This window comes from Nycticebus coucang, chromosome 24 (genome assembly GCF_027406575.1).
Source record: "Nycticebus coucang isolate mNycCou1 chromosome 24, mNycCou1.pri, whole genome shotgun sequence".
In the NCBI taxonomy this organism is placed as follows: domain Eukaryota; kingdom Metazoa; phylum Chordata; class Mammalia; order Primates; family Lorisidae; genus Nycticebus; species Nycticebus coucang.
In genome coordinates this window covers 26,691,369-26,716,710 of record NC_069803.1, presented here as the reverse complement: position 1 = coordinate 26,716,710, position 25,342 = coordinate 26,691,369, and the positions used below count along the sequence as shown (strand labels likewise).

The 25,342-nt window shown below is 45.4% G+C and overlaps 1 protein-coding gene across 5 annotated transcripts in view; it reads right to left on the bottom strand.

Annotated features, from left to right (window-relative positions):
* PTK2B (protein tyrosine kinase 2 beta) overlaps nt 1-25,342 on the bottom strand; it is a 112,661-nt gene that overhangs the window by 37,173 nt on the left and 50,146 nt on the right. For all 5 annotated transcript variants that reach the window (XR_008377316.1, XM_053578237.1, XM_053578238.1 and 2 more), the window contains exon 2: nt 15,192-15,432. Coding sequence is in view for 4 of the 5 variants with exons in the window: in XM_053578237.1 (XP_053434212.1) it covers nt 15,192-15,395 (204 nt within the window). In the remaining variant the exon portion in view is untranslated. The remainder of the gene's footprint in view (nt 1-15,191; nt 15,433-25,342) is intronic.

Sequence of the window (25,342 nt, the reverse complement as noted above, 5' to 3'; positions counted from 1 at the left end):
TGTATCCTAAGAAATCTTTGTCCTCGAGTCATGAAGATATTCTATAATATGTTTTCTTTCATAAGCTTCATCGTTGTAACTTTTATTTTTAGTTCTGTGATCCATCTTAAATTAATTTTTATGTATGCTACAAGGCAGGGATCAAATTCATTTTTGGAAATACAGATCTATAAAACAGAATAAAATAAGATCAAAGGAAATGAAATATAGATCTATAGTTGTTCAGCATTGATTATTGACTTTCCTTTTCCAGATGACTTTTCTGTCTTCGTCAAAAGATATGTTGTCATCTAAATTTAGTATTATTTCTGAACTCCCTTCTGTTCTATTGGCCTTTGTCTATACTGTGCCAATAGCATTCTGTCTGCATCGCTGTAGCTTTAGAGAGATCTTGAACAAATAGGGTAGGCCATCTTCCATCTCCCCCTCCAAGATTATTGGGATATTTTAGGTCTTTACATGTCCACATAAATTTTAGAAGCAGCCTATCACTTTTTGTTTAAAAAGGCTGCTGCTGGATGGGCATGGTGGCTCACACCTGTAATCTTAGCACTCTGGGAGGTCAGGCAGATGGATTGCTTGAGCTTAGCAGTTCGAGACTAGCCTAAGCCAGAGCAAGACCCCATCTCTAAAAATAGCCAGATGTTGTAGGGGGTGCCTGTAGACCCAAGGTACTTGGGAGGCTGAGGCAAGAGGATTGCTTGAGCCCAAGAGTTCGAGGTTGCTGTGAGCTATGACACCATGGCACTCTACTAAGGGCAACAAAGTGAGACTGTCTCAAAATAAATAAATAAATAAATAAATAAATAAATAAATAAAATGGCCATTGCATTATGATCTCATGATAGTGATAAATCGATAGCATCACGGAGAAGAATTTACATCTTAACAGCACTAATTCTTCCAATCCCTGAACATGGTATAGCTTTTTATTTGTTTCAGTCTTCTTTAGTTTCTCTTAGTAATGTTTTATAGCTTTCAACATGTAAGTTGTTAAAATTAAAAGTTGTTAAAATCTTTTGTTAAATTTATTGCTAAATAGTTTATGCATTCTCATGCTTCTGTAAACTAATATTTTTTAAAGTTAAGTTTTTACACTGGGGGTCACCCACTCTGTAATTTTCCCCTAATATTGCTGCTCTGCCAGCCCCCCGGGTTCTATCCTCAACACTCCAAGCTAGTAAAACTGCAGCATTTGCTCAGCCGATCCTCCTCCCAGATTGTAACGTGCCCTCAGGCAAAGAGCCATACATTTGCAAATCTCATTGATTACAGTGCAGCTCTCAGGAAGAAATTTCCCACTGGCTTCTGCTTGCTGTGGGCACTTTGCAATGACTTCAAAGAACTCATTTTTATGTCTTATCCAGTTTTTATCATTGTTATCTGCAGGAAGATTAGTCCCATAAGCTATCCCATAATTTTTGAAATCTCTGTCCTGTTTTTTCTGCAAATGGGAGAGGCCTGCAAATGCAAATCTGTGTTTTCTGCAAATGGGAGAGGCCTGGGGAGTGGAGAGTATCTTTTAGGTCACAGATAGCCAGGACAGGAGCACAAAGCCTGGTGCTAGAATGCAGAGTGTCTTGTCTGCCCACCGCCACCTTGCTGGATATCTTTGGACAACATACAGAAGTTCTTTGGGTTCAGTTTCTTCATCTAGACCATGGAGAAAATAGCAGAACCTATTTGGAATGGTTTTGTAAGTATTAAATTAATTAGATAAAACTCCTTAGAACAGCAGTTGGCTCAAGGTAAATATTAAAAAAAAAAAAAGAAAACAACACAACACTAGCCTTATTTTAGGACAGCAACCTCTTGCAGAGGCTGGTACTTTTAAGAAAATAAAATGAGGCTTGGAGCCCATAGCACAGTGGTTACAGTGCCAGCCACATACACTGAGGCTGGTGGGTTCAAGCCTGGCCTAGGCCAGCTAAAAAAAAAAAATCAACGATGATAACTTCAACAAAAAAAGTAGCTGGGCATTGTGGCAGGCGCCTGTAGTTCCAGATACTTGGAGCTGAGGCAAGAGAAACACTTAAGCCCAAGAGTTTGAGGTTGCTGTGAGCTGTGACATCACAGCACTCTACTGGGGTGACAAAGTGAAACTCTCTCTAAAAAAAAAACAGAAAAGAAAATGAAATTCTGTTTTTCCCTGAGGATGGGAATTGGAAATATTGGTGTGACTCATGGTTTTAGAGATAGAAAGAGTCAGAGATGGAAAGAGACAAAGAGAGAGAGGGAGAGGAGAGGAGAGGAGAATATGAACTTTGTTTACCTTTTAAAGGACTTGGGACCAAGACACTCTGTAGTGATGGCAAACTAAGTATTAAGTTGCAGTTTTCAAACACCTTTCCGCACTATAAAAATACAGGCCTCCTTGCAGAAATGGCTGATTCCAAGGTTGGGGCAAAAAAAGTACAAGATGAGAAGACGAGCCTAGAACATTATTTTGTGCCAGAAAAACAGGAAGTGTTTAGAGAACATTGGGGACATGCAACAGCGATACAGAATTAGCCTGAGGGACTCACATGGGCCAACTCTGGGACAATTTAAGCATTAAAATATGTAATGAGAGGAATGGATTACATCCCATCAAAGAAAATAGAATCTAAGGCAGATAAATAAATGGGAGAGAAAGGAATGTTCGTCGTTACGTAGAATGCCAACTAATAGACATAGAAGAAAGAATGAAAATAGAAAATCACCATTTGGCAACAAACTCAGTGTTAGTTGATTTGGGCAGGATTCAGCAATGGAAGGTGAAGCTGGACGGTGAAGATTTGATGGTGGTGATGAGAATATTGACATGGCCTTAGCGCCTCCACCCTGAGATGCTAATCAAATACAAAGAAAAACCTGGCAGACATAAATAACTGGATTTTTAAGGTTAAGGTCCCCAGCAATAAAACATAAACGCAGAGGGCTTCCTGTCTCATCGCACCAAGAAGAGTATAGCATCATTTCTGAGATTTTCCTGCCAAGAATATGTGGCCTGATTCTAGTAATGAAACCCAGGAACCCAGGATGAGCGGCTCTTCTCAGAGACCTATAGAGTAACGGGTCTGTACTCCTTCAGACTGAGGACCTCTTCCAGATCCTATAAGACTAAAGAGATATGACAATTAGATGCAATGTGTGCTCCTGGATCAAGACAGGAAATATTAGACATTGCTGGGACAGTTGGTGACATCTGGATGGTAGTGTTATAGCAACACAGACTTCATGATTTAGATGATTGCAGTCTGGTTCTGTAGAAGAATGTCCTTGTTTGGGAGAAATACACCCTGGAGCATTTTTGTGATAAGGCAGCATTGCTGCAACTTGCTCTCAAATAGTTCTGATAAAGAACAACAATAATGGGCGTATTTGTGTGTGTGTTTATGTATGTGTATGGGCATGTGTCTGTTTATGAAGAGATAAAGGTAGTAATATGGCAAATAATAAACCTGAATAATAGGGAATTTGGGAGGAGATGATATGGAAGTCCTTAGCACTATGGGGCTTCCCCTCCCCGAATTTTGATACATTTAAAGTAATTTCAAAATAAAAAAGAGAAGGAACTCTAGGAGGGAGATTCTTAGTCACATAAGAAGTGAAGGAACCAAACTGAGCAGATAAGCAAGATTTGTGTTGGGTCAGAGAGGGCCTTGCAGCTTCTCCCCTATCCATAGTCTGTGAGAAGGGCTAGAAAGAATCTAGCTCTTGGTTTTGCAGTGGGTGAAACTCTCCAGGGCATGGCTTGAGCAAAAGTTCTGGATTTTCTTCTAGGAAGCAACCAATTTTGGCTGTATACATGGTAGGGAAAGGTTAATTCTAGGGCCTTGGGGTGGAAATTCATTAAGAGATCCTTCACTCAACAGATTTTTCACAGGAAGGTGGTTTTCGACTATAAGTAAGAAAGAACTTGAGAGTTTTCTAAGCATGAAACACACTATTTAGGAGGCTGCCCAGTGTGGGGCAGATTCTTACCAGCAGTGCATTCTTTCCTGAAGGGCTAATCTCAAGCTCCTGGGGCCAGCTTTATCAGATGACATTTCTACCCACCACCAAAGTCACCAATGCTGGTATCCAATGTGTCATAAAGAATTTGGTGAGTCTTTGTCTTGGTTCAGAGGAGGGAGCCTCTAAACCTTTGTAATTTCCCAAAGAGTAGAAATGCCTTTGTTGTTCCTAGTGGGTTGCTTGAACCATACCTGAATCTGCACTAAGAAGGTGACTCATGGAAGGTTCTTGACAGTCTCAGGATGAAGGCTGGCCATTTAGGAAATACCAACCAGATGGTTAGAGGGTTGGAGCTTTGAGCCACATGTTACCAACCCAACCTTCAGGGATGAGAGGAGGGCTGGAGTCGAATCCAATCATGTGGCCAATGATTCAAGCAATCAACCAATCAATCAATCATGATAAGCCCCAATAAACTGAACACCAAGGCTCAGATGAGCTTCCTGGTTGGTGACGCACATAACCATGCCTGAAGGGTGATGTCTCTTGAGGACATGGAAAATTCATCTTTGGGACTTCTCAGACCTCATCCTGTATGTTTCTTCATTTGGCTGGTTCTAATTTATATCCTTTAGGATAAAACTGTATGTATAGCACTTTCCTGAGTTCTGTAAGTTGTTCTAGCAAGTTATTGAACCTAAGGAGATAGTAGAAAACCCCAAATTTGTGGCCAGTTGGTCAGAGTCCAGGTGGGCTGGGAATGCTGGAGTTTGAAGCTGGGGCCTGAGCAGATGTGAGTGACATGGGCCTGTGAAGTCTGCATTAACTCCAGAAGTGCATGGGTTGGGAATGCACTGCAAAGGTATCCTACCAGCATACCTGGGGGGAAACAAGGCCAATGACCACAGGTGACATGGAAAGGGCACTGACCTTGGAGTCACACAAACCAGGGTGTGAACCCAATTCTGACCTGTACTTTCAGCAGGATGACAAGCTGCCACCACAGCCTGAAGTCCTCCAGTCTCATCACGTCTAGCTACAGAGGTTTCTTCATTCAAATGAACAGCATCTGTGGACCACGTGCTCACAGTGCAAAGCACACTCAGGGGCGTTAGTGCACACACAGCCCTCATCTCAGGAAGCTTATATTTAGTATCTGGGAGGAAAAGCCTGGCTTGAATTTCAGGGGTTTTTAGAGTGCGGTAAGAGAAAGATAAGCTTTGAGGTTTAAGATAAGCGTTGAGGTTTGAAGTCTTGACACCTGTCCTGGCTTTGGTACGTGTCCCGCCTTCTTCTCCCTGCACCTGTCTGATATTTCCACTGCCTCTCAGGCAAACGGTGCCAGGGGCAAGATCAGCACTCCACCCACAGCTCCTGAATTGCCATCAGTGAGTCAATGTTTCTTTCTCTATTAATAAATCACTTAAAAAATGACAGTGTGAGATGCTTATCTGCTCACTAAATCACCATATGTAATATGATTTTAAACAAGAGTATCTTAACTATATTGGTTGCTATTAGATAAGCTAGGCTTCCTTTCGGCTGCTGGAAGACCTTTGCTTCCTGCATGTCAGGCCCTGAGACACAGGCTCTCAGACTGCTCGCAGCAGGTAGCCTGGAGATGGAAAGCCTTCATGTATTTTCCTGCAAACATTGGGATTTCTATGGCTTTTCTTCCCATTTGCCTAACACTAATTTATTTGCTTTTTCAAATACTGTGGAGATTGCAAACTGCCTTTCCTCCCTCCCTATTTTCTGGTCTTTTCTCTTATAGGTCAGAAGCAAAGAAGGACCAGGACCAGGTGGCTTGGCTCTGTGCTCGGGATAATGTACTTTCAAAAGTAAAATTGTCCACTAAGCAATGAATGATTCAGTTCACACTCCCTCTCTCGTCAGTAGTCAGCAACTTCTGTCACTTCTTTAGTAATCACTGTAGTCTTACTATTTTCTCAGGCCACCTATTTTTAATAAACTCAGCAAAGTCTCCTTACTAAAATGTCTTTTAAAGCAACGACTTCACAGTTCTTAGGGGGCAATAGGTTGTGTCTGCCTCAGAGCAGGAAGGGTGCATGATGTGGGTCGACTCAATGTGACAGGCGAAGCTCTATTTCTTATGTAGACACTCATGTCACAGTATTGCTCCACAAATTGTGTAAGTGGGTATCCATGGGGACCATTGATTGGGGACGGAGGATTCCTTGTTGTGTGGAGCCATTCACCTGTGCCCCAATCATGGTGGCAATGTTGACAACATGACAACCAAGAAAGGCCACTACACATTTCCCGATGCCACCTTCCAGGAGGTGTGGCATGGTCCCCAGGGGAAACTGCTGACTGTCATATTTGGTACCTATTATTTTCTACATATACCACAAGACATGATAAAGCCTCTGAAGGGTGTGCAAATGGGTGCACAGTGCTCACACTCACCTCTGCACCTGTATCCACAGTCTGTGTGTGCCTGAGTGAGAGCCAGTGACAGACACTGGGGTCCCAAGCATGTCTATAGCAGGTTGAATGGGGGCCTCCAAAATAGATGTCCATGTCCTAACTCCCAAAACCTATGAACGGGACCTCTTTTGCCAAAAAAGGCATCTTTCCAGATGTAGTTAAAGTTCAAAGTCTCAAGATGGGATCATTTTGGGCTATCTGGATGTTCCCTAAATCCTTGTAAAAGGCATATAAAAGACACACAGAGAGAAGGCCACGTATAGACAGAGGCAGAGATTGGAGTGATGCAGCCACAAGTCAAGGAACACTTGGGGCCAAAGTTGGGAGAGGCAAAGAAGCCTCCTTCCCTAGACCCAAGGGAGTGAGGCCCTGCAGACACCTTGACTGTAAACTTCTGGCCTCCAGAACCATGACAGAATCATTCCTGTTATTTTAAGCCACCACGTTTGGGATAACATGTGATGGCAACAATAGGAAACTAATGTCATGACTATACAGACTCTGAGTTCTTGACACACTTAAGGCATAATTCTAAAAAAGTGAGTGGAGAACAAAATAACAAAAGTTAGCATAACTTAACACCCTGGAAGCATTCCTTTGGAGGTGATAAAAGTCTCTAACAAGGACAGTCAGTGATGCAACCACCAGATTAAAAACAGAAACAAAAGCAGAGACACCGGACCACCAATTTGTCCATGTAATGAATCTAAGCCTGGGCATGAATCGAGAGGCCCAGAACTCTGCATGTTTGCCTGGCTCTCTCCTCTGGAGGTGTCTGTACAGGTGGGCGGGCCAGAGAGTACACATGGGAAGTGCGGAGGTGGGGGTTTGAGAGTGTACCTTTTTTTACATCTCTGTGAATGTCCCTGTGGCGTTAGTTTGTGGCTTCCTGGCTGAGCTCTTTCCTCTCATTTTCTCATGCATGGGAGGTTGGCCTTGGGTGATTTCACTTGTTCTCTCAGAGTAAGTTTTCTTTTTGAAATGGCAGCTGCCCGGGACAGGTAACCTCTCTCTTCTTTCCTCTTGTAGCCCAACCTTGAGGCCCTGCCTAGTGGTGTCTGAGGGGAGGTGACAGGGCTTGTTTTGGAAATAGGAATCCAGAGCCAGCAGCCTGTGGGCCAGAGTTTGCTTCTCCAGCCTGGGCTGCCACTGGCCCTGTGTCTGCCAGCTCAGTCACCCCTAACAAATTGCCACAGGCTGGGAGGCTTGAACAACAGACATTGATTTCTCATAGTTCTGGAGTCTGGGAAGTTCAAAATCAAGGTGCAATAGATTCAGTTCCTTGTGAGGACCCTCTTCCTGGCTTACAGAGGGTCAGAATCCTTCTCCTTGTGTCTTCACGTAGCTGAGAGAGAGACAGGAGAAAGCTAACTCTGGTCTCTCTTCCTCTTCTGATAAGGACACTAATCCCATCATGAGGGCCCCACCCTCATCACCTCATCTAGACTCAATCACCTCCCAAAGTCCAGGCCTCCAAGTACCATCACACTGGGGGTTGGGCTTCAATTCAGAGAATTTGGGAGGGGGTTTGGTGGGGACACAGACATTCGTCTGTAACACCCTGTGTCTGGTTAAGTAATAGATTTAAACTCCAAGCTAACTGCGCTGAGTACCTGAGAGGTGTAGGGAGTCCAGGGCAGGGTTACAAAATCAGAAATCTGCCTTGGAGAATTCTGGAAGGGAATGGCCACTGAATGCACAGGGGAGGATGGTGAGGATAAGTGTGTGGAGAGCAGGCTGCATCTGGGAACTAGACTCTGTCCTCCTCACATGCCAGGCAAGCAACACTCAAGGGTCTCTTGCAAACTGGAGCCTCTACTGTGAGTAGAGGGACAAATCTGGAGCAGCAGGAAGGGCACAGGATTGCTTCAGCCTCTGCTGCTCCTGGGGATGTTAATGTAAATTCTAAGTGGGGTGATGCTTCAGGGCAACACAGGGACAAATCTTGAGCACAGTTTTCAGCCTGGTAGAGACTGGCAGAGAGACAGAGTGTCAGGTACAGGGGCCCCACTGCCGTCTCTGCACCATACCACATCCTGGGCAACTGTCTACTTTTCTGCTTAATGCCCTCCTGGGGGGTGAGAAACAGACAGCTCGATGATGGACAGAGATGGGAGCAGGCAGGGTGGGTCCGCGGGTGTCAGCCAGAGGGAGAAGACATCACTGGACAGGTAGGGGGAGGACAGCAGGGCATTTCAAAGCAGGGCCATGTCATTTATCCCCTGCATCATGATGCTTTTGAGATTGGCAGGGAACACTGTTAAAAGTTGTTCCTGGACAATGTGTGTAGATGGAGCTGAGACAAACCAGGACATGCTATTTGAGAAGAAAAGAATGGAGAGAGAGAGAGAGTGACTAGAAAGGGAAGAGAGAGGAATTGAGGAAGAAAGCAAGTATCACAGAGATGCCTGCGTGGGCACGTCTGGGTGCTGCTCTGGCAGTTGTTTTCCAAGGGTCACTTTCACCCCTTTCCCAGACAAGCAAATTAGCACGTTAGAGAGAAATATAATGATAGAAGCCTCTGCTTGCTACAGAGATCCTGAGTTCCCAAACACAACTTTCCATGAATATCAAACAAAGGAGAAATGGAAAAATCAAGAACAAAATCCATTTCGCATTTGGCACGTGGCTCGATTCTCTTCCGTGACTGCCTCATTCCCGTTTGATCCTGGGCACCAGGGTCAGTGCTATGTGCACAGTTCTTCACAGCGTGGAGAAGTCATCAAGACAATAAAGGCAAAAATGTGAGATCAGCAAGTGTGCATGGAGTCTCTATATGTTGGCAACACGCTCCCACGTGGACAGTGCCAGGGCGAGTCTCAATCGCTTCTATTAGATCAGACACAGCTAGGTGGGGGTGCTGGAATTTCAGGAGTGTTCTTGTGGAAGGACATGTGCTTGGCAGATTTGAAAGGGTTGGCAGCATTTTGAGTACTGGGAGGATGAGGAAAGGAGATAACAGTGCTGAAAGTAGAAAAATTCATACAAAGGCAAAGCCAAGCTGGGGGAGGAGAGAGCAGGGAGGAAGGGGCTGCTCCAGGAGAGTCTCGGGAGGGGAATTGGGGCTGGACCCCAACCATTAGACACTCCTGACACTGTGTCCTCAAACAGGGATGCATGGCAAGCTGGTGCTCAGCATTGGAACCAGTCCTTCTACTTGACACCCTTTCATGGAACCTATTCCTGCTAGACACATGCCTCAGTTTCTAAAGCCTCACTCATGAGTGTGAGTCAGCGTCAATCTCACCCTGGACTGCGAAGCCCTATGAAAGTAGAGTGCGTGTCTGTGTTTGGGGTTTGTGACACCCCAGGCCTTAACCAGCCTGGTGCCAGGTGCCTGGGGGCATCCAATGAACACTGACGGAAGGGATGATGGGATTATTCCAGACTCCATCCCAGAAGATCTCATCCACAGCCATGGCTTAAACCACCACCTAGAGACTGCCCACACTCCAGTGTCTATGTCCAGCATGGTTCTGTCCTCCACAATCACGTGCCCAACCTCATCTACTCAACATTTCCACCTGAAGATGTTTAAGCATCTCAATGGCACTGGACAGGTCCAAAGTTGCGTGTGTGAACTTTCCACTCCCCAGAGAGCTCCCCTTCCAGTGTTTTTCATTTTAAGGAATGGGACCCTGTCCACCTGAACCAGGGCTACCACTCTGGACATTTTCCTCTTCCTCATTTGTGCATCTTCTGTCACCAGAGTCTTTCATTCCCATCTCCAAAATTCTCAGGATTACAATCTCTTCTCTCTGTTGACCACAGTGGTTGGGAGTGCAGATTCTGGGGCTGGGGTGCCTAGGTTTAAAAACAGCCTCCTTGCTTAACTTCTTTAGTTCGTTTCTTAAACTTTATTCAAATTAATATGAGGGTACAATATTTACATTATGTTGTTCTCACTTCCAGGGTAAAGTTCCATTTGCTTAACTTCTCTGTATTTAATTTCCTTATACAGGATATGAATGGTGATAATCATAGTATGTGCTTCCTATAGTTCTTCTGGGAAGAACGTCTTTTCAAATGTGCTTGCTGTTGTCACCATCACCACCGCCATCACTATCACCACTACCATCACCATCACCACCACTGCCACCGTCATCACCATTATAATCATCACCACCATCCCTATCACCACCGTCGTCATCATCTCCATGGCTACATAGCTAATTTCACCTAGGGTCATCTTTCATCTGGATCACTACAATATCCACCCAATACCTCCTTACATCCATTCTTACCGTCTCTTAATTTACTTTCCATTATGAAACCCAAGTGATCTTTAAAAAGTACACCCTCATGTCACTCATAGATTTAAATTATATCAGTGGCTTCCTACAAGAGAGGGAGAAAAATATAAAATAATGAACCTGATCTTAAGAGCCAATCTTAGACGACTCTTAGCCTCATTCTGCTATGTGCCTCCCCATTGCAGAGCCTTCACATTTACTGTTCCCTCTGCGGGGAACACTGTTCCTCTTTCCTTCCCTTAGTGGTCAAAATCTCTCTGAAATGTCCGTTATACTCACTGTTTCCACTCTCCGACCGCTGCACCACAGCTTCTGCCCCCTCTCCCCTCTGAAACAGCCCAGTCAAAGGTTATCCATGACTTCCGTTTCAAAAGCCGTGAACCTATTTCTTTTTTTATTTTATTTATTTATTTATTTTTTTTTTTTGTAGAGACAGAGTCTCACTTTATGGCCCTCGGTAGAGTGCCATGGCCTCACAGCTCACAGCAACCTCCAACTCCTGGGCTTAAGCGATTCTCTTGCCTCAGCCTCCCGAGTAGCTGGGACTACAGGCGCCCGCCACAACGCCCGGCTATTTTTTGGTTGCAGTTCAGCCGAGGCCGGTTTGAACCCCCCACCCTCGGTATATGGGGCCGGCGCCTTACTGACTGAGCCACAGGCGCCGCCCGCCATGAACCTATTTCTAACCTTATCTATTTTGACCTTCTGAGCATCAGACACAGCTATCCGCTCTTCCCTTAAAACTCCCTCTACCTTTGTCTCCTCAGGCTCTGTGTTTTTAGCTCTCTTCCTCTTTCTCTGACTAATTTTTCTTCTTCTTTCTTTGCTGCTTTTTCTCTGCCAGCCCTTCAGAGGTGGATTTCCCCAGGTTTCCTAACTGGAACTCTTCTCTCTTGCTCAGCTCATCCTCTCTGGGTGCCCGGCATCTATTGCACAATGGTTCCCAAATCCTTCCTCCCTCAGGACCTGCAGACCCATGTTCCTCTATGGGGGTGTTTCATAAACACTTCAAGCATAACACACGTGATGCTGAAATCTCAGAACACCCTCCCCTTCTCTGGCGGGATTGCAATGAATGGTACCAGGACCCTTTTAGTCACCCAAGCAAAAGCTTGAGTCATGCTGTCTCCTTCCTTCCTTTCTTTCCCTACACCTAGTTAATCATCACATTCTGTTGCCTCTGCTTATTCCCTGGATACACTCAGTCCTGCTGACTTTTATCTGTTTCCAATTCCACTCACTCAGCTCAGGTCCTCGTCATCTTCCTCCCCACGCCGTGGCTGCAACTTCCTAACTCATCTTCCACTCACCAGTCTTTTCTCTCTTCAATCTTTTTTTGCACTGCTATCAGAGTTTAAGGGAGAAAGTTTCCTAAATGATCTCCCTGGTGGTCCAACTTTTAAGAGAAGGGTTTCTTTAGGCAAACACGAAGTGGCTTGCTTAAGAAAGCATCACCTCTCTGGCCCTCGGCGATTCAGGTATATCAGCCTATTTAAGGTTCTGAGAAGTCTTGCTGATAAAGCATCTGTTTAGAATTGTCCGATCATGACTTTTCTTTTCTTTTTTTTTTGAGACAGAGCCTCAAGCTGTCACCCTGGGTAGAGTGCCGTGGCATTACTGTTCACAGCATCCTCCAACTCCTGGGCTCAAGTGATTCTCCTGCCTCAGCCTCCCAAGTAGCTGGAATTACAGGCACAGGCACCCACTACAATGCCCAGCTATTTTTGGGTTGCAGCCGTCATTGTTGTTTGGTGGGCCCGGGCTGGATTTGAACCCACCAGCTCAGGTGTATGTGGTTGGAGCCTTAGCCGCTTGAGCCATAGGTGCCCTCCCAATCATGCCTTTTCTAAACTTCTTTGACTACAAAAGAACTTCTCTTCTCCAGGGAACACTTTTTAACATCCGGTAGAGCACCACGTGCTGTTTTCAAACACACATATGATCATCTTCTCTATTTGAAAATAAGATAAGTGGATAAACATAAAAAGAAGATAATTTGGCTTGGCACCTATAGCACAGTAGTTTTGGCGCCAGCCACATACACCAAAGTTGGCGGGTGCAAACCCAGCCAGGGCCAGCTAAAACAACAATGACAACTGCAACAAAAAATAGCTGGGCGTTGTGGCAGGCGCCTGTCGTCCCAGCTACTTGGGAGGCTGAGGCAAGAGAATTGATTAAGCCCAAGAGTTTGAGGTTGCTGTGAGCTATGACACCAGGACACTCTACCGAGGGTGACATAGTGAGATTCTGTCTCAAAAAAAAAAAAAGAAAGAAAGAAAAAAAAAGATAATTTGAACTTAATTTTATGGGTAATTAGAGACCCTTGGATATTCCTAAGCAGGGTAATGACCTAATACTCACCCAATCAATAGCTTCCAATTATGAGACCCTACTGTGCGCTAGAGGCTTCTCATGCATCATCTGTAATCTTTACAAGGCTACAAGTGGGCATGATCCCTGAGTGAGCAGGCTACAGCCCAGATGGGTCCAAGGCCATGCAAGCAACAAGGACGTGCCAGCATTTGGCTGGTGATCTGGATGGCTTTGAAGCCAAAGCTGTTGGTAATAAGCAGGCGACATTTTGCCTGCAGGAGGCAATAGAAGCAGGAAAACTCAGCAAAGTTTGGACGTAAATTTCTAGAAGGCAACCCTTTCTTTCTTCGGTTCTTCACCTATCTCCACAGCCTCCAGGTAACACCTCAAGTGTGAGCAGCCCAGGCCCCTCTGCCCATTCTGTGGGCCCGTTTTCCTGTGAACACCTGCAGGACACCAGACAGTTCTAGGAGTATCTCCCTCCTGCTTAGAAACTGTGCCCTGTTCCTTAGCATCTGCCCAATTCCAAGTTTCTCAGCCTAATCTTTCATTATCTGCCATCGATTTTCCTTTTGGATCTTAACTTCAGATATGCTTCTAAATATAATCTTTGCTGCAGTCAAACCAATCCACTCACTGTGGAGCAGCTTCCCTGCATCTGCTCATACTGTTCTCTGCTCTTGGAAAGCCTCCTCCTGTGCACATTATTGCTGCCTTAAATCCTACCCCGCTTTCAGGGCCCTTTACACTGCTCATTCCATGGATCATAATATCCTGATTGGAACTAACCAGATGTGCAAAAGGGCAATGTGGTGCCCCCCGATCTTGTGAAAATTAAGCCAGTGAGCCTCCCAGTGGATGGCATCAGATCTTTGCAAAAACGATACACCCAAAGGAAAACTCAAGAAGTAGATAGTTAAAAAGACATGAAAATGCTCTCCTGGAAGAAGGTTGCCAGAGACACAATTGCTCTCAGGCCACAGTTGTGCCCTCATATCAGAAACCATCCAAGAGCAGAGAAAACCCTGATCAAATCAGTTACAGGAAGCAGGGAGAGTCCCTTAAGGCAAGGCAGTGTAATCAATGACCTTCTGCTCTAGGATGTGGAGGCTCAGTGTGTGCTGTAGGAGGCACCAGGTAGCCAGGGCACGGCAGCGCCGATCCAGGGAGCCAGGCACAAGTGGGGGGCCCCTGACATCTAGGGTCCCATGAGAAAAGTTGGCCATCAGAGGGAGATGACTCATCCTCCTGCAGGCAAAATGTCACCTGCTTATTACAAACAGCTGTGGCTTTAAAGCCACCCAGATCACCAGCCAAATTCTGGTGCATACTTATTGCTTGCATGGCCTTGGACCCTGGTTGTTTTCCCCCAAAGTTGCTGTTTCCTTTGCTCAAATTGCAAACCCACCCAGCAGCTTTCTAAGACTCCACCTGCCTTTCCCTTACGTCATCAGAAAGGGATACTGTGGGCCGAGCAAAGGTATGTCCTCAACATATTGATGCATAAGGAGCTGGGGAGATTTGTGAGCTAATGTTTGTAGAGAGATATACCTGGGTCCTTGTGGTCACTGTTCCATCATTGTAGGTGATTAAAATCAGCATGTTGGAACTCTGCTTTTGATGACAGTTTCATATACATTTGGTTAAGATGAGCTGGCTGCCTGGTGTCCAGGCTCCCTGATGAAGGTGGGTACCTGGCCCTGCAAAGCCCATTCTGTGACCCTGGGTGAGAGTGAGCCAATGGTGGGTATCCCCACAAGTGGGGCCTGGCTGCCCTTTGGCCAGCTCACGGCATCTCCAGCTCATTCTGCACCCTCGCAACTGCGAGGCTCCACCAGCTCTCTCCTCTGAATGCCCAGCACATGGGTCTTAACACTGGTTTTGTTCCATTTTTAACGCAATTGCTTGTTTGTCTCTCACTCCAGTCCCATCAGAGGGTAAACTCTGTGGGCGGGAGCTCTTAAGTCCTTTGCAGAGCTTTAAATGTCATAAATACTTAAAGCAAAATGCACTGGATCAAAGGCCAAACAAGTGATCTGGGGCTGGCACGAAGGCTCTCAGGCTTGTCTCCCAGGCTCTGGGGGTGAGGCAGGGGTGGCATCTGCGGGGCAGCCTGGTGGTGGCAGCTGCTCCCTCCATCCCTCTGCCTAGGGGAGAATATGGGAGGGGCCACCAGGCTGCCCAGTGGCTCAGCTGCCCGGGAAGGAACTGGGTGGAGCAGACCCCCCCACCTACCCGGATCTCCGTGTGCACCGTGCATTTGACCAGTTTGAAGTTCTTCCCGGGGTTGAAGCTGTTGTTGTAGAAGCAGACCTTGAGGATCCGCACGTCTTCCTTCTCCACATCCACCGGGACCACCACCATGGGCTCGGGGGGGCCTTCGGGGCGGCGCAGCGTGCCCACCTTCACTCGGCTCAGGGGCTCGGACACCCCGGACATCCTCTCAGATGGCAGCTAGGGCCGGCACATCGCAGTCCTGCGGAGACAGTGAAGGGTCAGCCCTGAAAGGGGCCCGCCCAGACCCCCATACTTGGTCCCTGAGAAGAGCACCCACCAACCCGTGAGAGGGTGCGATAGATTCTCGCATCCTCCACATCTCCCCCTAAAAGCCTGTCCTGGCTGGGGAAGCTCCAAAACAAAAAAAGGTATTTGCACCAGATTATTCATTGCAGCTCAATTCGTAATAGCCAAGTCATGGAAGAAGCCAAAGTGCCCATCGACCCATGAATGGACTAATAAATTGTGGTATATGTATACCATGGAATACTATGGAGCCTTAAAAAAGATGAAGCCTTTACTTCTTTGATGTTTACATGGAGGGATCTGGAACATATTCTCCTGAGTAAAAAGTCTCAAGAATGGAGGAAAAGTATCCAATGTACTCAGTACTTCTAGGAAACCGACTTATATTTACTCACACGTATGAAAGATAGAACACAACTAGAGCCCAGGATGAAGGAGAGAAACGGAGTGGGAAGGGAGGGGAGGGGGGAGGTTTGATAGAGGGAGGGGTAAAAGGCGGGACCACACCTATGGAGAATATGACAAGGGTACAAGTCAAATCTGTCATGTGTAGAACATAGATGTTTTGGCACAATAATCAAGTAAATGAGGTGAAAGCTGTGTTGAATGGTTTGATCTAACCTCATCAGATTGTATATAAAAAAAATCAGCACAAATGTTTTGAGTTGGATTGTTATAATAAAAGTATCATTTTTTCTATAAAAAAAAAAATCAGCACATTGTACCCCACATGTGCATGATGTATTCATGATCTATGTGATCATGATCTGTGTGACTTAATTAAAAAAAAAAAAACAAACAAAACAAAGAAGCAGGTTGCAGAAACACCCAGGTGTCACACTTCATGGGAACTTTCCCATCTGGAATTCCCCTCTTTCCACCACATTTTCCCCCCACCCTGGTGCCAGGCAAGGGGAGTTAGCAAAAAGCAGCTAAGCAGAAAAGCAAAGAGTGAGACAGAGAAAGTAGAAGGTGATAGGGACAAAGGGCAAAAGCCCAGAAGAAACGGAATCGCAGAAGGAGTGGCCCTGAGGGAACCAGGACCAACGAGGCCGGAAAGGGGCCAGGTGAGGGCCAGGCTGTCAGCTGAGGGCATTATCTGTCCCCACTCTCAGCTGCCACAAGGCCCTCATCCTTCTCATAGAAACATATCCCCTTTCTAACAAGAGACCGTGATTTTAGGGGGAAATCCCTAGACCAGGAGTTGGGGCCAAATTGCTGGGGTTGGCAATGTTAAAATACAAACGTGGAGTCATATATTTGAAAAATGGAATCATAGCCTCTATTGATTCATTCACATTGTGCTGGGGACTAGAAAAGAAAGATTTCGAGAGTCAGTGGATTTGAGGAGCTATTCCTTTAAAAAAAAAAAAAAAAGAGAAAAAGTAAATGTGTATTATGAAGATGCAGAGGAGATGTGGTAGGGACAAGGGAAGGAGCAGGGCACACCCCCTGGGTCAGGGACAAACAAGTGGCCACACCTGATTCAGAGTCCACAAGGGCAGCAAAAACTTGGAAAACGATCTATGGAAAAAAGGGACACCCAATCTGCTTCATTACACACACACACACACACACACACAGAAGGTGCCAAAAAATGTCTACACATTTTAAGAAAGGAAAAAACTATTAAAATCGTCTATTGTTCTAAATTGTATTCACTACCTGTGTTCCCTTCCCATATCTTGTTCTTCCTGCCAGTTGTCTCCAAAATAAATAAATAAATAAAGTTCTAATTTGCCAATTTCTGTGGTGTAAATATTCCTGCCTAGGCTGATATCAAGGTGCCCACGTATGTTACTGAACACTGGGTTTGGAAGAGGTGAGAACCATCTGCCGACTCCAGCTCCTATTCCTGACAACAGAACTTGCCTATTCCTCCAAATGTTGCCTAATTATTTGAATTTCTCAATCATAGCCTGTCACTGACCTTTGATGATCACAAAGACACTCAGACCCTCAACTTGTGCCCCGGAAGCCCTGCCCCTTTCTCTAGACCTCCTTCTAGCCGTGGAGCTGCTCCTCCCTGCATCCGGTCTGTCCCAGGCCCTCTAGGCAGAGTCAGAGGACAATACACTCACAGCACTAGTAAAAATCCTGGCACTGAGCCATTCTGGGCTTCAGCTTGCCTCCCAGCCCCCAGACCTGCCAAAGTCAAAGTCAAAGAATAACAAACACAAGGAAATGGGCTCAAATTAACACAGGAAAACTTTTGATTGGGTATTTGAACTTGTTGGCTCAAACCTGTAAAGTGCACTAAAGGGGGCTGGACAATCTCTGAGTCCCTGAGGTCTGTAAGAGGAAAATGTGCTCTTCCTAACTGGCAAGACATTTACCTGCCCAAGAGAACCGAGGCAGAACTCAAGCCCCTCTCAGATGCCCCAGGTTTTAACTATACCCAGTGCTGTGGTTCTTGCATGGGGAAGATGCTAGGGTTATGGGAACACCCAGAAAGCACAGATCTTGCCCTGTGAGATATTGCAGGGTAATGTTATGCTTACTTGGCTCAGTAAGAAGGTTGGCCTCTTGGAGTAACACACACAAGAGGGGAGTTTGGGAGTCCTGAGGATAAAATGCATTATCTGGAAGATTGAAAGCTCTACCCTTGAATTGAGGGAGTGTGGACGGAAGGACCATTGGTCAGCAAGGGGGTAGGATGCTAGGGAGAAGTAACACACATTGATTCATTCAAATCCGGGTTTAAAACTATGTGCTGGGGCTACTGTCCCACTCCACTGGGGCAATACTTACAACGGGTTTGGGGATGAGCTACCTTGTGGCCCCAAGGCCCAGCCACATACCTGTTTTGTGACCTCTGTAGGCCTCAGTTTCCTCTCTTGGGCATGAAGATAATATTTACTTATTCTGCAGAGTTTTCTAGAGAATCAGAGGTTCCTTCTGAACATTTCCTGCCACATGCCATGTGATTTGGCAGAAGAAAGAATCAGAAACCTGACGCCAAGCTCCATTTTAAAAACCTCAACCAGTTTCGTGAGTGCACAAGCAGGTGGCCGTGGCAGCCCCTCCTGCCTCTGTTGCTCGGAGGCTGCCTTTCTTCCCCCACCTGCCCACCTTCCTGCCCTGCTGGGGTGCAGGCCCTTTGTCCTAGAAGCACCACAGAAAGGCGCCCCGTGGAAGGAAGCCTAACCGGGGACAAAGCACCAGCCCTTTGCATCTAGCAGAAGTCAGAATTTCACAAGACACATGCTTTATTCCCACTCCATCTCTGAGTCACTTCCCCTGGTTGTTTCTACATCAATAAAATTGGGGACGCAGGTCTTTCCTATCATAGAGGCCCGCCGGGTGCAGCCACTCGACTCGTTGGCAATGACCTTGCAGTCTCAGGGAGCCATTCCTGTGTTGCTGGGTAGGGCTGGGCCCTGCTGGCTCCACACAGCGCTCTCTCCGCAGCCCAGTCCCTGCAGGGCCACCTTCTGCCTGTTCCAGCATCAGCGTTCGGTTAATACTTCTCTCCTCCCCAAGCATCCCTCCCTATTACCTTGGGAAGGAAGGAACCAGAAAGGTGGTGATTATCGCCAGCTATGATTCAATGTAATTCAAAAAGCATTTGTTGAGACTCCACAGCATTTTCAGCTTCCCACCTCCGCACCCATTACCCATGGGGAGTTGTTCCTTTGCCAGCTCCTGCCAACCCAGAGGCCAGCTGATGCGGGGGCCGAGGGGGGAGCTGCAGGGACAACACCCTCTCCTTCCCTGTTAAGGGAACCTCTGCTCCCTGCATTAGCTCACTTTGATTCCCACAGCTAGCCAGAATTTTCTTACCTCTTGTTTGACCTCTAGGGTTAGAGTTGGGTCTCCCCTCTTCCCTGATGCCCCCCAAATCCTACTCCCCAAGCAGCTTATTTGCCACTTCAGGAATGACTTTTGGCTGACCTGCCTCCCTTTCTTCCTTCCCTCTTTCCCTCTCTCCTTCCCTTGCCTCGGGAGCCACCCCCTGGGGCTGGGAAGAGACACAGAAAAGGGAAGACTGTCCCCATCCAACAGAGGTTCACAATCCAGTAAAGAGGGAAAAGATTTAAAAAAAAAAAAAAAAGGCAAAACACACAAAACCAGCCCCAGATGAAATGGGTTGTAATGGGGCTCTGGGCATGATGACTGAGGACCACACAGGAGGACATGCCTACTGGGCCTTGGGACCCCAGAGCAAAGTGACATGGTGCAATCAAGAACAGGAGGGTGGGTGAAGGGGGTAGGCGAGGGGTCTCCAGGAAATGAGACTAGAAGGAGGCAGCCTGCTGAGGAATGTGAACTTCATCCTGTGGAAAGGCAGATTTTCATTCTGAAAACACAAATCTGGCATGAGGGTGACCCAGGAGGCAGCGGGGGCCATTAGGACAGGAGCCTGGTGTATATTTAGCTGCGGGCAAGTCAGGCAAAGCCTGCCATCACTTGCAGCTTTTGCCAATTCCTTTGGTGTAAAGACCTTCCACTGTGGCTGAGTTCAAGCTACCAGTGGAAGGCGCAGAATGCAAAACTGGGCAGAGATGGGCTCCACTGGCTCATGAGAGTTGGTTCCAGCACACCACTGCCTGATCTGTGAGAGACCCCAGGTGAGAAGGACAGATCTCGGGGTCCCCGGCCTCAAACCGGCCTTGGTCTTTTCATGTCCACCTGGTTCCTGCAGTGTCATCACCAGCCACTTCAAGATGGCAATGCATGAGGTACACGGAAGCACAGAATTTCAGAACATATCCTTTTTCCAGGAAGCATTACTTTCCAATCCCCTGAAAGCTATAATTTCTGAACTACACTGTCACCTTTGAAATCCCAAACTAAATTCTCTGACTTCTTCTCTTTGAATCATGACCTTAGGTTTTTCCTTTTCTCCCAACCACCATCTCCTGCCAATCCCATTTGCTTCTCTGAGTGAGTAACAGAGGGGCTCGTTGAGCAGGGAAATTTGGCACAGAGATGAATCAATGCTTTGATTGGGTGTTTCGCCGAGCTCTTCCCCATTTTCTTGAGAGGTGAATGAGATGGCCTGATGTCAGGCGGGTGCATTGGTAGCTGGTCACGTAGTTTCTTCTGAATTATCCTGGAGGGCTGACTGATGTTAGATTGCCCCAGTTCACATCTTCCAACTGGGTATGGAGGAGATTGTGGTTATCTTATGAGAAGTGCCAAGTTGAGCATAGTATCGAGAGAGATTATATACAATTTTAAGGGTGGTTCAAAAAAGATGTCTGAAATCCCGGTCTTTTCATGTCAGACTAGCACAACATGCTGAGTTTAACAAAATGTGGTGGGGCACGATGGCTCACGCCTGTAATCCTAGCACTCTGGGTGGCCCAGGGGGTGGATTGCCTGAGCTCACGAGTTCAAGACCAGCCTGAGCCAGAGCATGAACACAGCTCTAAAAATAGCCAGGCTTGCATTAATGTACACAGCTATGATTTAATAAAAAAATAATAAATAAAATAAAAAATAAAAATAGCTGGGCATTGTTGGGTGCCTGTAGTCCCAGCTGCTTGAGAGGCTGAGGCAAGAGGATCACGTGAGCCCAAGAGTTTGAGGTTGCTGTGAGCTGTGACGCTACTGCACTCTACTGAGGGTGAGAAAGTGAGTGTCTCAAAAAAAAAAAAGAAAGAAACACACACACACACACCCTAAACAAATTTAACAAAATGTAACTTGTGAAGTGGGGTATGTGTGATGCCTTTTCCATAGACTTAAAACAACAACCACCACCACTCTTCCCCAGTCAGATGATGAAGATGTGGTTTAGCAACAACATGGATTAAAAAAATGGATTTAGGCAAACCGTAAAGTCACTGTTAGTCACTAAGATGTGGCTGCCAAGAAAAGTGTTAGGGTTACTAGAAACCCCCCCCCCCCAGAGGCCCGTGATTCCCCCGGGCTCTGCCCACATGTGACCACACTTCAGCAGTCCATACGGAGGGGCCCCAGGGTTTGAGAGGCTGTGTTCTAGGGCGAAGTCATTCAGACCCCTGGGAGCTTGGGTTCCCTGCCACACTGTGCAGACCTTTCAAACTAAAGGGACAAAGGAGTGCTGGGAAGGGGGGATGGATTGCAGGTTTCCAGTTATCGTAGGGCTGTCCTGTCAAAGATGGATACAACTCCTTCATCAAAGTCAAGGTTAACAAAAAATGCAAGAGGGAGGAGAAAAGGATCTTTGTAAGGTGTGCCACACACCTTACAAGTCACTCTTGTGACTCTTGTCACTCAGGCAAGTCACTCTGTCCCTGTATAGTGTTTGTGGACTTGCTACCCTGCTGGTGTCTCCCAAGGTAGATGCCTCTCCTATTTGGAGGGTGAGGAAAAGGGACAGAGTGACTTGCCTGAATCTCCTTTCCCAAAAGTGGCAGAGGCAGGAAAAGAACTCAGATTTCCCATCAGTGAACCCCTCACTGTGAGCCCTCAGGCTTATATCCACGCCAAAGAGGACAGCCCAGGGGAACCTGCTATTCTGATGTAGCCCCCAGAATTCTGCTCCAACAAATACTCCTCACTCATAAGCTTATCAGCTTCCAGCCATGCAGCACTGAAAGGGACACAGGCTTTTGAAATGTTAATATGTATATAATGATAGATATGTAAGGTTGTGAGGTTGTGTTAAAGTGCATTTTATGATACATTTAACAGAAAAAAATTGGTGATAAAAAGAAAACTCAAGTACCGTTTCTTCAGCAGAAAGTGTCACTATGAACCCAGGCCTAACAGTGCTTCTCTAACCATCTTAAAAACAACAAAAACATCCTCTTGAATAAACTTCTTCCCGTCAACCCCTCAGTCTGCCATTCTTTACAAATCCAGCATACACCAAAAACTTGCTTTATGTGAACAGATAGGAAAACTGTTAAACACCATGATGCCCCCCACCTGTAGACAGTAGCATTCGGTTTTTATTTTAATGTCAATTGGATAAAACAGAAGTTTAGACATTCTTTCATGCACATAGGATGCCACCAGTGTGTGAAAAGCCTTGAGAGAATTAAAAATAGAAAAAAATTCTCAGCAGTTAAAAATGCTAATAAAAACAACTGTAAGGAACAACCACAGACTTATTGAACAAGCCAAGTTATTGAGAGAAAGAAAGACTAGAATCTTATGTTCATGGACTTGCGGTGAAACTGGCATAATTGCTAACTAGATCAGAGACAAGGTAGTTAAATGTAAAATGTGCTGATCTGGTTACTCAACTTTGGGAAACACGTCTCTCATACCTGAGGCAAAGGGGGTGGGTCATTTCCTCAAAGATGTTCATGGCTGTACTATTTAAATAGTGCAATAGTGGGAGTCAAAACCAAATGCTTGGGGAAAATGTAAGTAATATCAATAATGATAAACTATAATAAAATGTGAGGAGGAAGAGTGCATTGGAGGATTTATATGAAAATGTTAAGTGACAGTGAATGGAATTTACATACTGATTAGAAGCTACGTAAAAACACATCTACATTCAGAATTGCATGCAGCTAAAGATCTCAAGCTATATTGGTTATAATATTGTTATATGGTTCAATATGTTTTAAAAATATGTAGAGTCTATTCTATGAGGATGAAAGCCACCCTCTTCCTGGTGCCTCTACCTCAAGCTCCTTTCCTAACACAGTCTTTTTTTCTGTACTCTGTATGCGGTTCATGGGGACTGGTCTATCTTCTCATCACAAAGCCAGATAAAGGTAAAGGAGTACAGATGACCCTGAAATTCATCCGGATTTCGGAGTCCTATCCGAAGGAGTAGGTAGGCTAGGGAGATAGTTCAATGAAATTTGGCAAGAGAAGCCTGGGATTACAGCAAGTCCTCAATTCTGCACAGTCCTTCAAGAGCCCAGTGTGTCTGGCTCTCCTTTTAGATTCTTTGTCTCCACGTGACCTTGGCTCTCTCTCAGCCCTGAGACCTTGAGCACACAGCCCTGTCTTTCACCCCTCCATGCCTGCCAAAGGGCTTGTTTCTGAGAAACAGTCTCAGGTAACAGCAAACTCTTCCCTAGCCTCACCGTGGCCGGTGCTTCCCATGCACAAGCCTATCCCATCCTAATAACAACTTCAAAGGTAGGTGCTACCATCTCAGGGATGAGGCGGCTGATGTTGGGCAAAGTTACTGTTCACAGATCACACGCATGTAGAGGGCAGACGTGTGACTCCAGTGGGGTGAGAGGGGCTCCAGATGTGGGATCTCTACTACCATGCCCTACAGCAACGGGGACTCTGGTGGTAATTCAGATGCCAGGACTCTGCGTCCAGTAGACAGCCCGAGAGCAATGTTCCTGAGGCTCTGGATTCTAACGGCAAAAAAGTTATCATTAGAGCAGGAACATAGTCTTAAACAGAACTTGGTCCCATGGGTTTTTTTACACTGTCTACATGCATGTTGGTGTCACCAGGGTATATACTGTAAAGATGTCCCAGGCCCTAGCCCCAGCTACTGAAGATCTCTGGGATGGGCCCCAGTCCCTGTGTATTTTTAAATAACATCCAGGGATTCATTGAATTTTTTAACTGAAATTGTATGTATTTAAGGTGTATAGCATAATGTTTTGATATGCATATACAGTGAGGTGATTATTACAGTCAAGCCAATTAACATATTCCTTTCTTTACACAGTTACAGGTATGTGTACGAAAGAGAGAGAGAGAGAGGGGCAGCACCTGTGGCTCAAATGAGTAGGGCTCCGGCCCCATATACCAGAGGTGGCAAGTTCAAACCCAGCCCCGGCCAAAAACTGCAAAAAAAAAAAAAAAAAAAAAAGAGAGAGAGAGACAAGAAAACCTAAGATCTACTTTCTAGGAGGTTCTGTCCAGAGCAAGTGGGCAAGAGAAAGAAATAAAGGGCATTCAAATTAGAAAAAAAAAAGTAAAATTGCCCCTCTTTGCAGATGACATGATCTTATATAGAGAAAAACCTAAAGATTCCACCAAAAAACTCTTAGATCTGATAAAAAAAAAATCGGTAAAGTTGTAGGATACAAAATCAACATAATAAAAGTAAAACAACCTAGCAAAAAAGAAATAAAAAATGCAATCCCGTTTACAATGGCTACAAAGAAATAATAAAATACCAGGAACAAATTTTACCACCTAGGTAAAAGATTCTACAATGAAAACTGTAAAGTACTAAAATGAAAGAAATAGAACAGAACACACGAAAAAAATGGAAAGATATTCCATGTTCATGGCTGGCCAGAAAGAATAAGGTTAAAATGACCATACTACATAAACCAATCTACACATTCAGTGTAATCTCTATTAAAATATCAATGACAGTCTTCACAGAAATATTAAAAGAAATCCTTAAATTTGTATAGAATTACTAAACCCCTGAATAGTTAAAGCAATCCTGAACAAATAGAACGAAGCTGGGAGCATCACACCATCTGATTCCAAAACATGCTACAAAGCTATAGTGAACAAATAGTCATGGTACTGATAGAAAAACAGGCATATAGTCCAATGGAACAGATAGAGAACCTAGAAATAAATTCCTGTGTTTATAGACAACTGATTTTTAACAAAGACATCAAGAACATACATTGTTGAAATTACAGCCTCGTCAATCAATGGTGATGAGAAAACTGGATATCCTGTTCAGAAAAATCAAACTAGACCCCTATCCCTAATCAGATATAAAAATAAGCTCAAAATTGGTTAATCAGAGGACTCCAAACTATAAAACTACTAGAAGAAAACATAGGACAAATGCTTTAGGACATTGGTCTGGGCAAAAGTTTTATTAGATAAGATTCAAAACCACAGGAAAAAAAAGAAAATAGACCAATGAGATTTTATCAAACTAAAAGCTTCAGTACAACAAAGGAAACAAGCAACAGAACGAAGGGAAAATCTGTAGAATGGGAGAAAAATTTGCTTGCAAACTATTC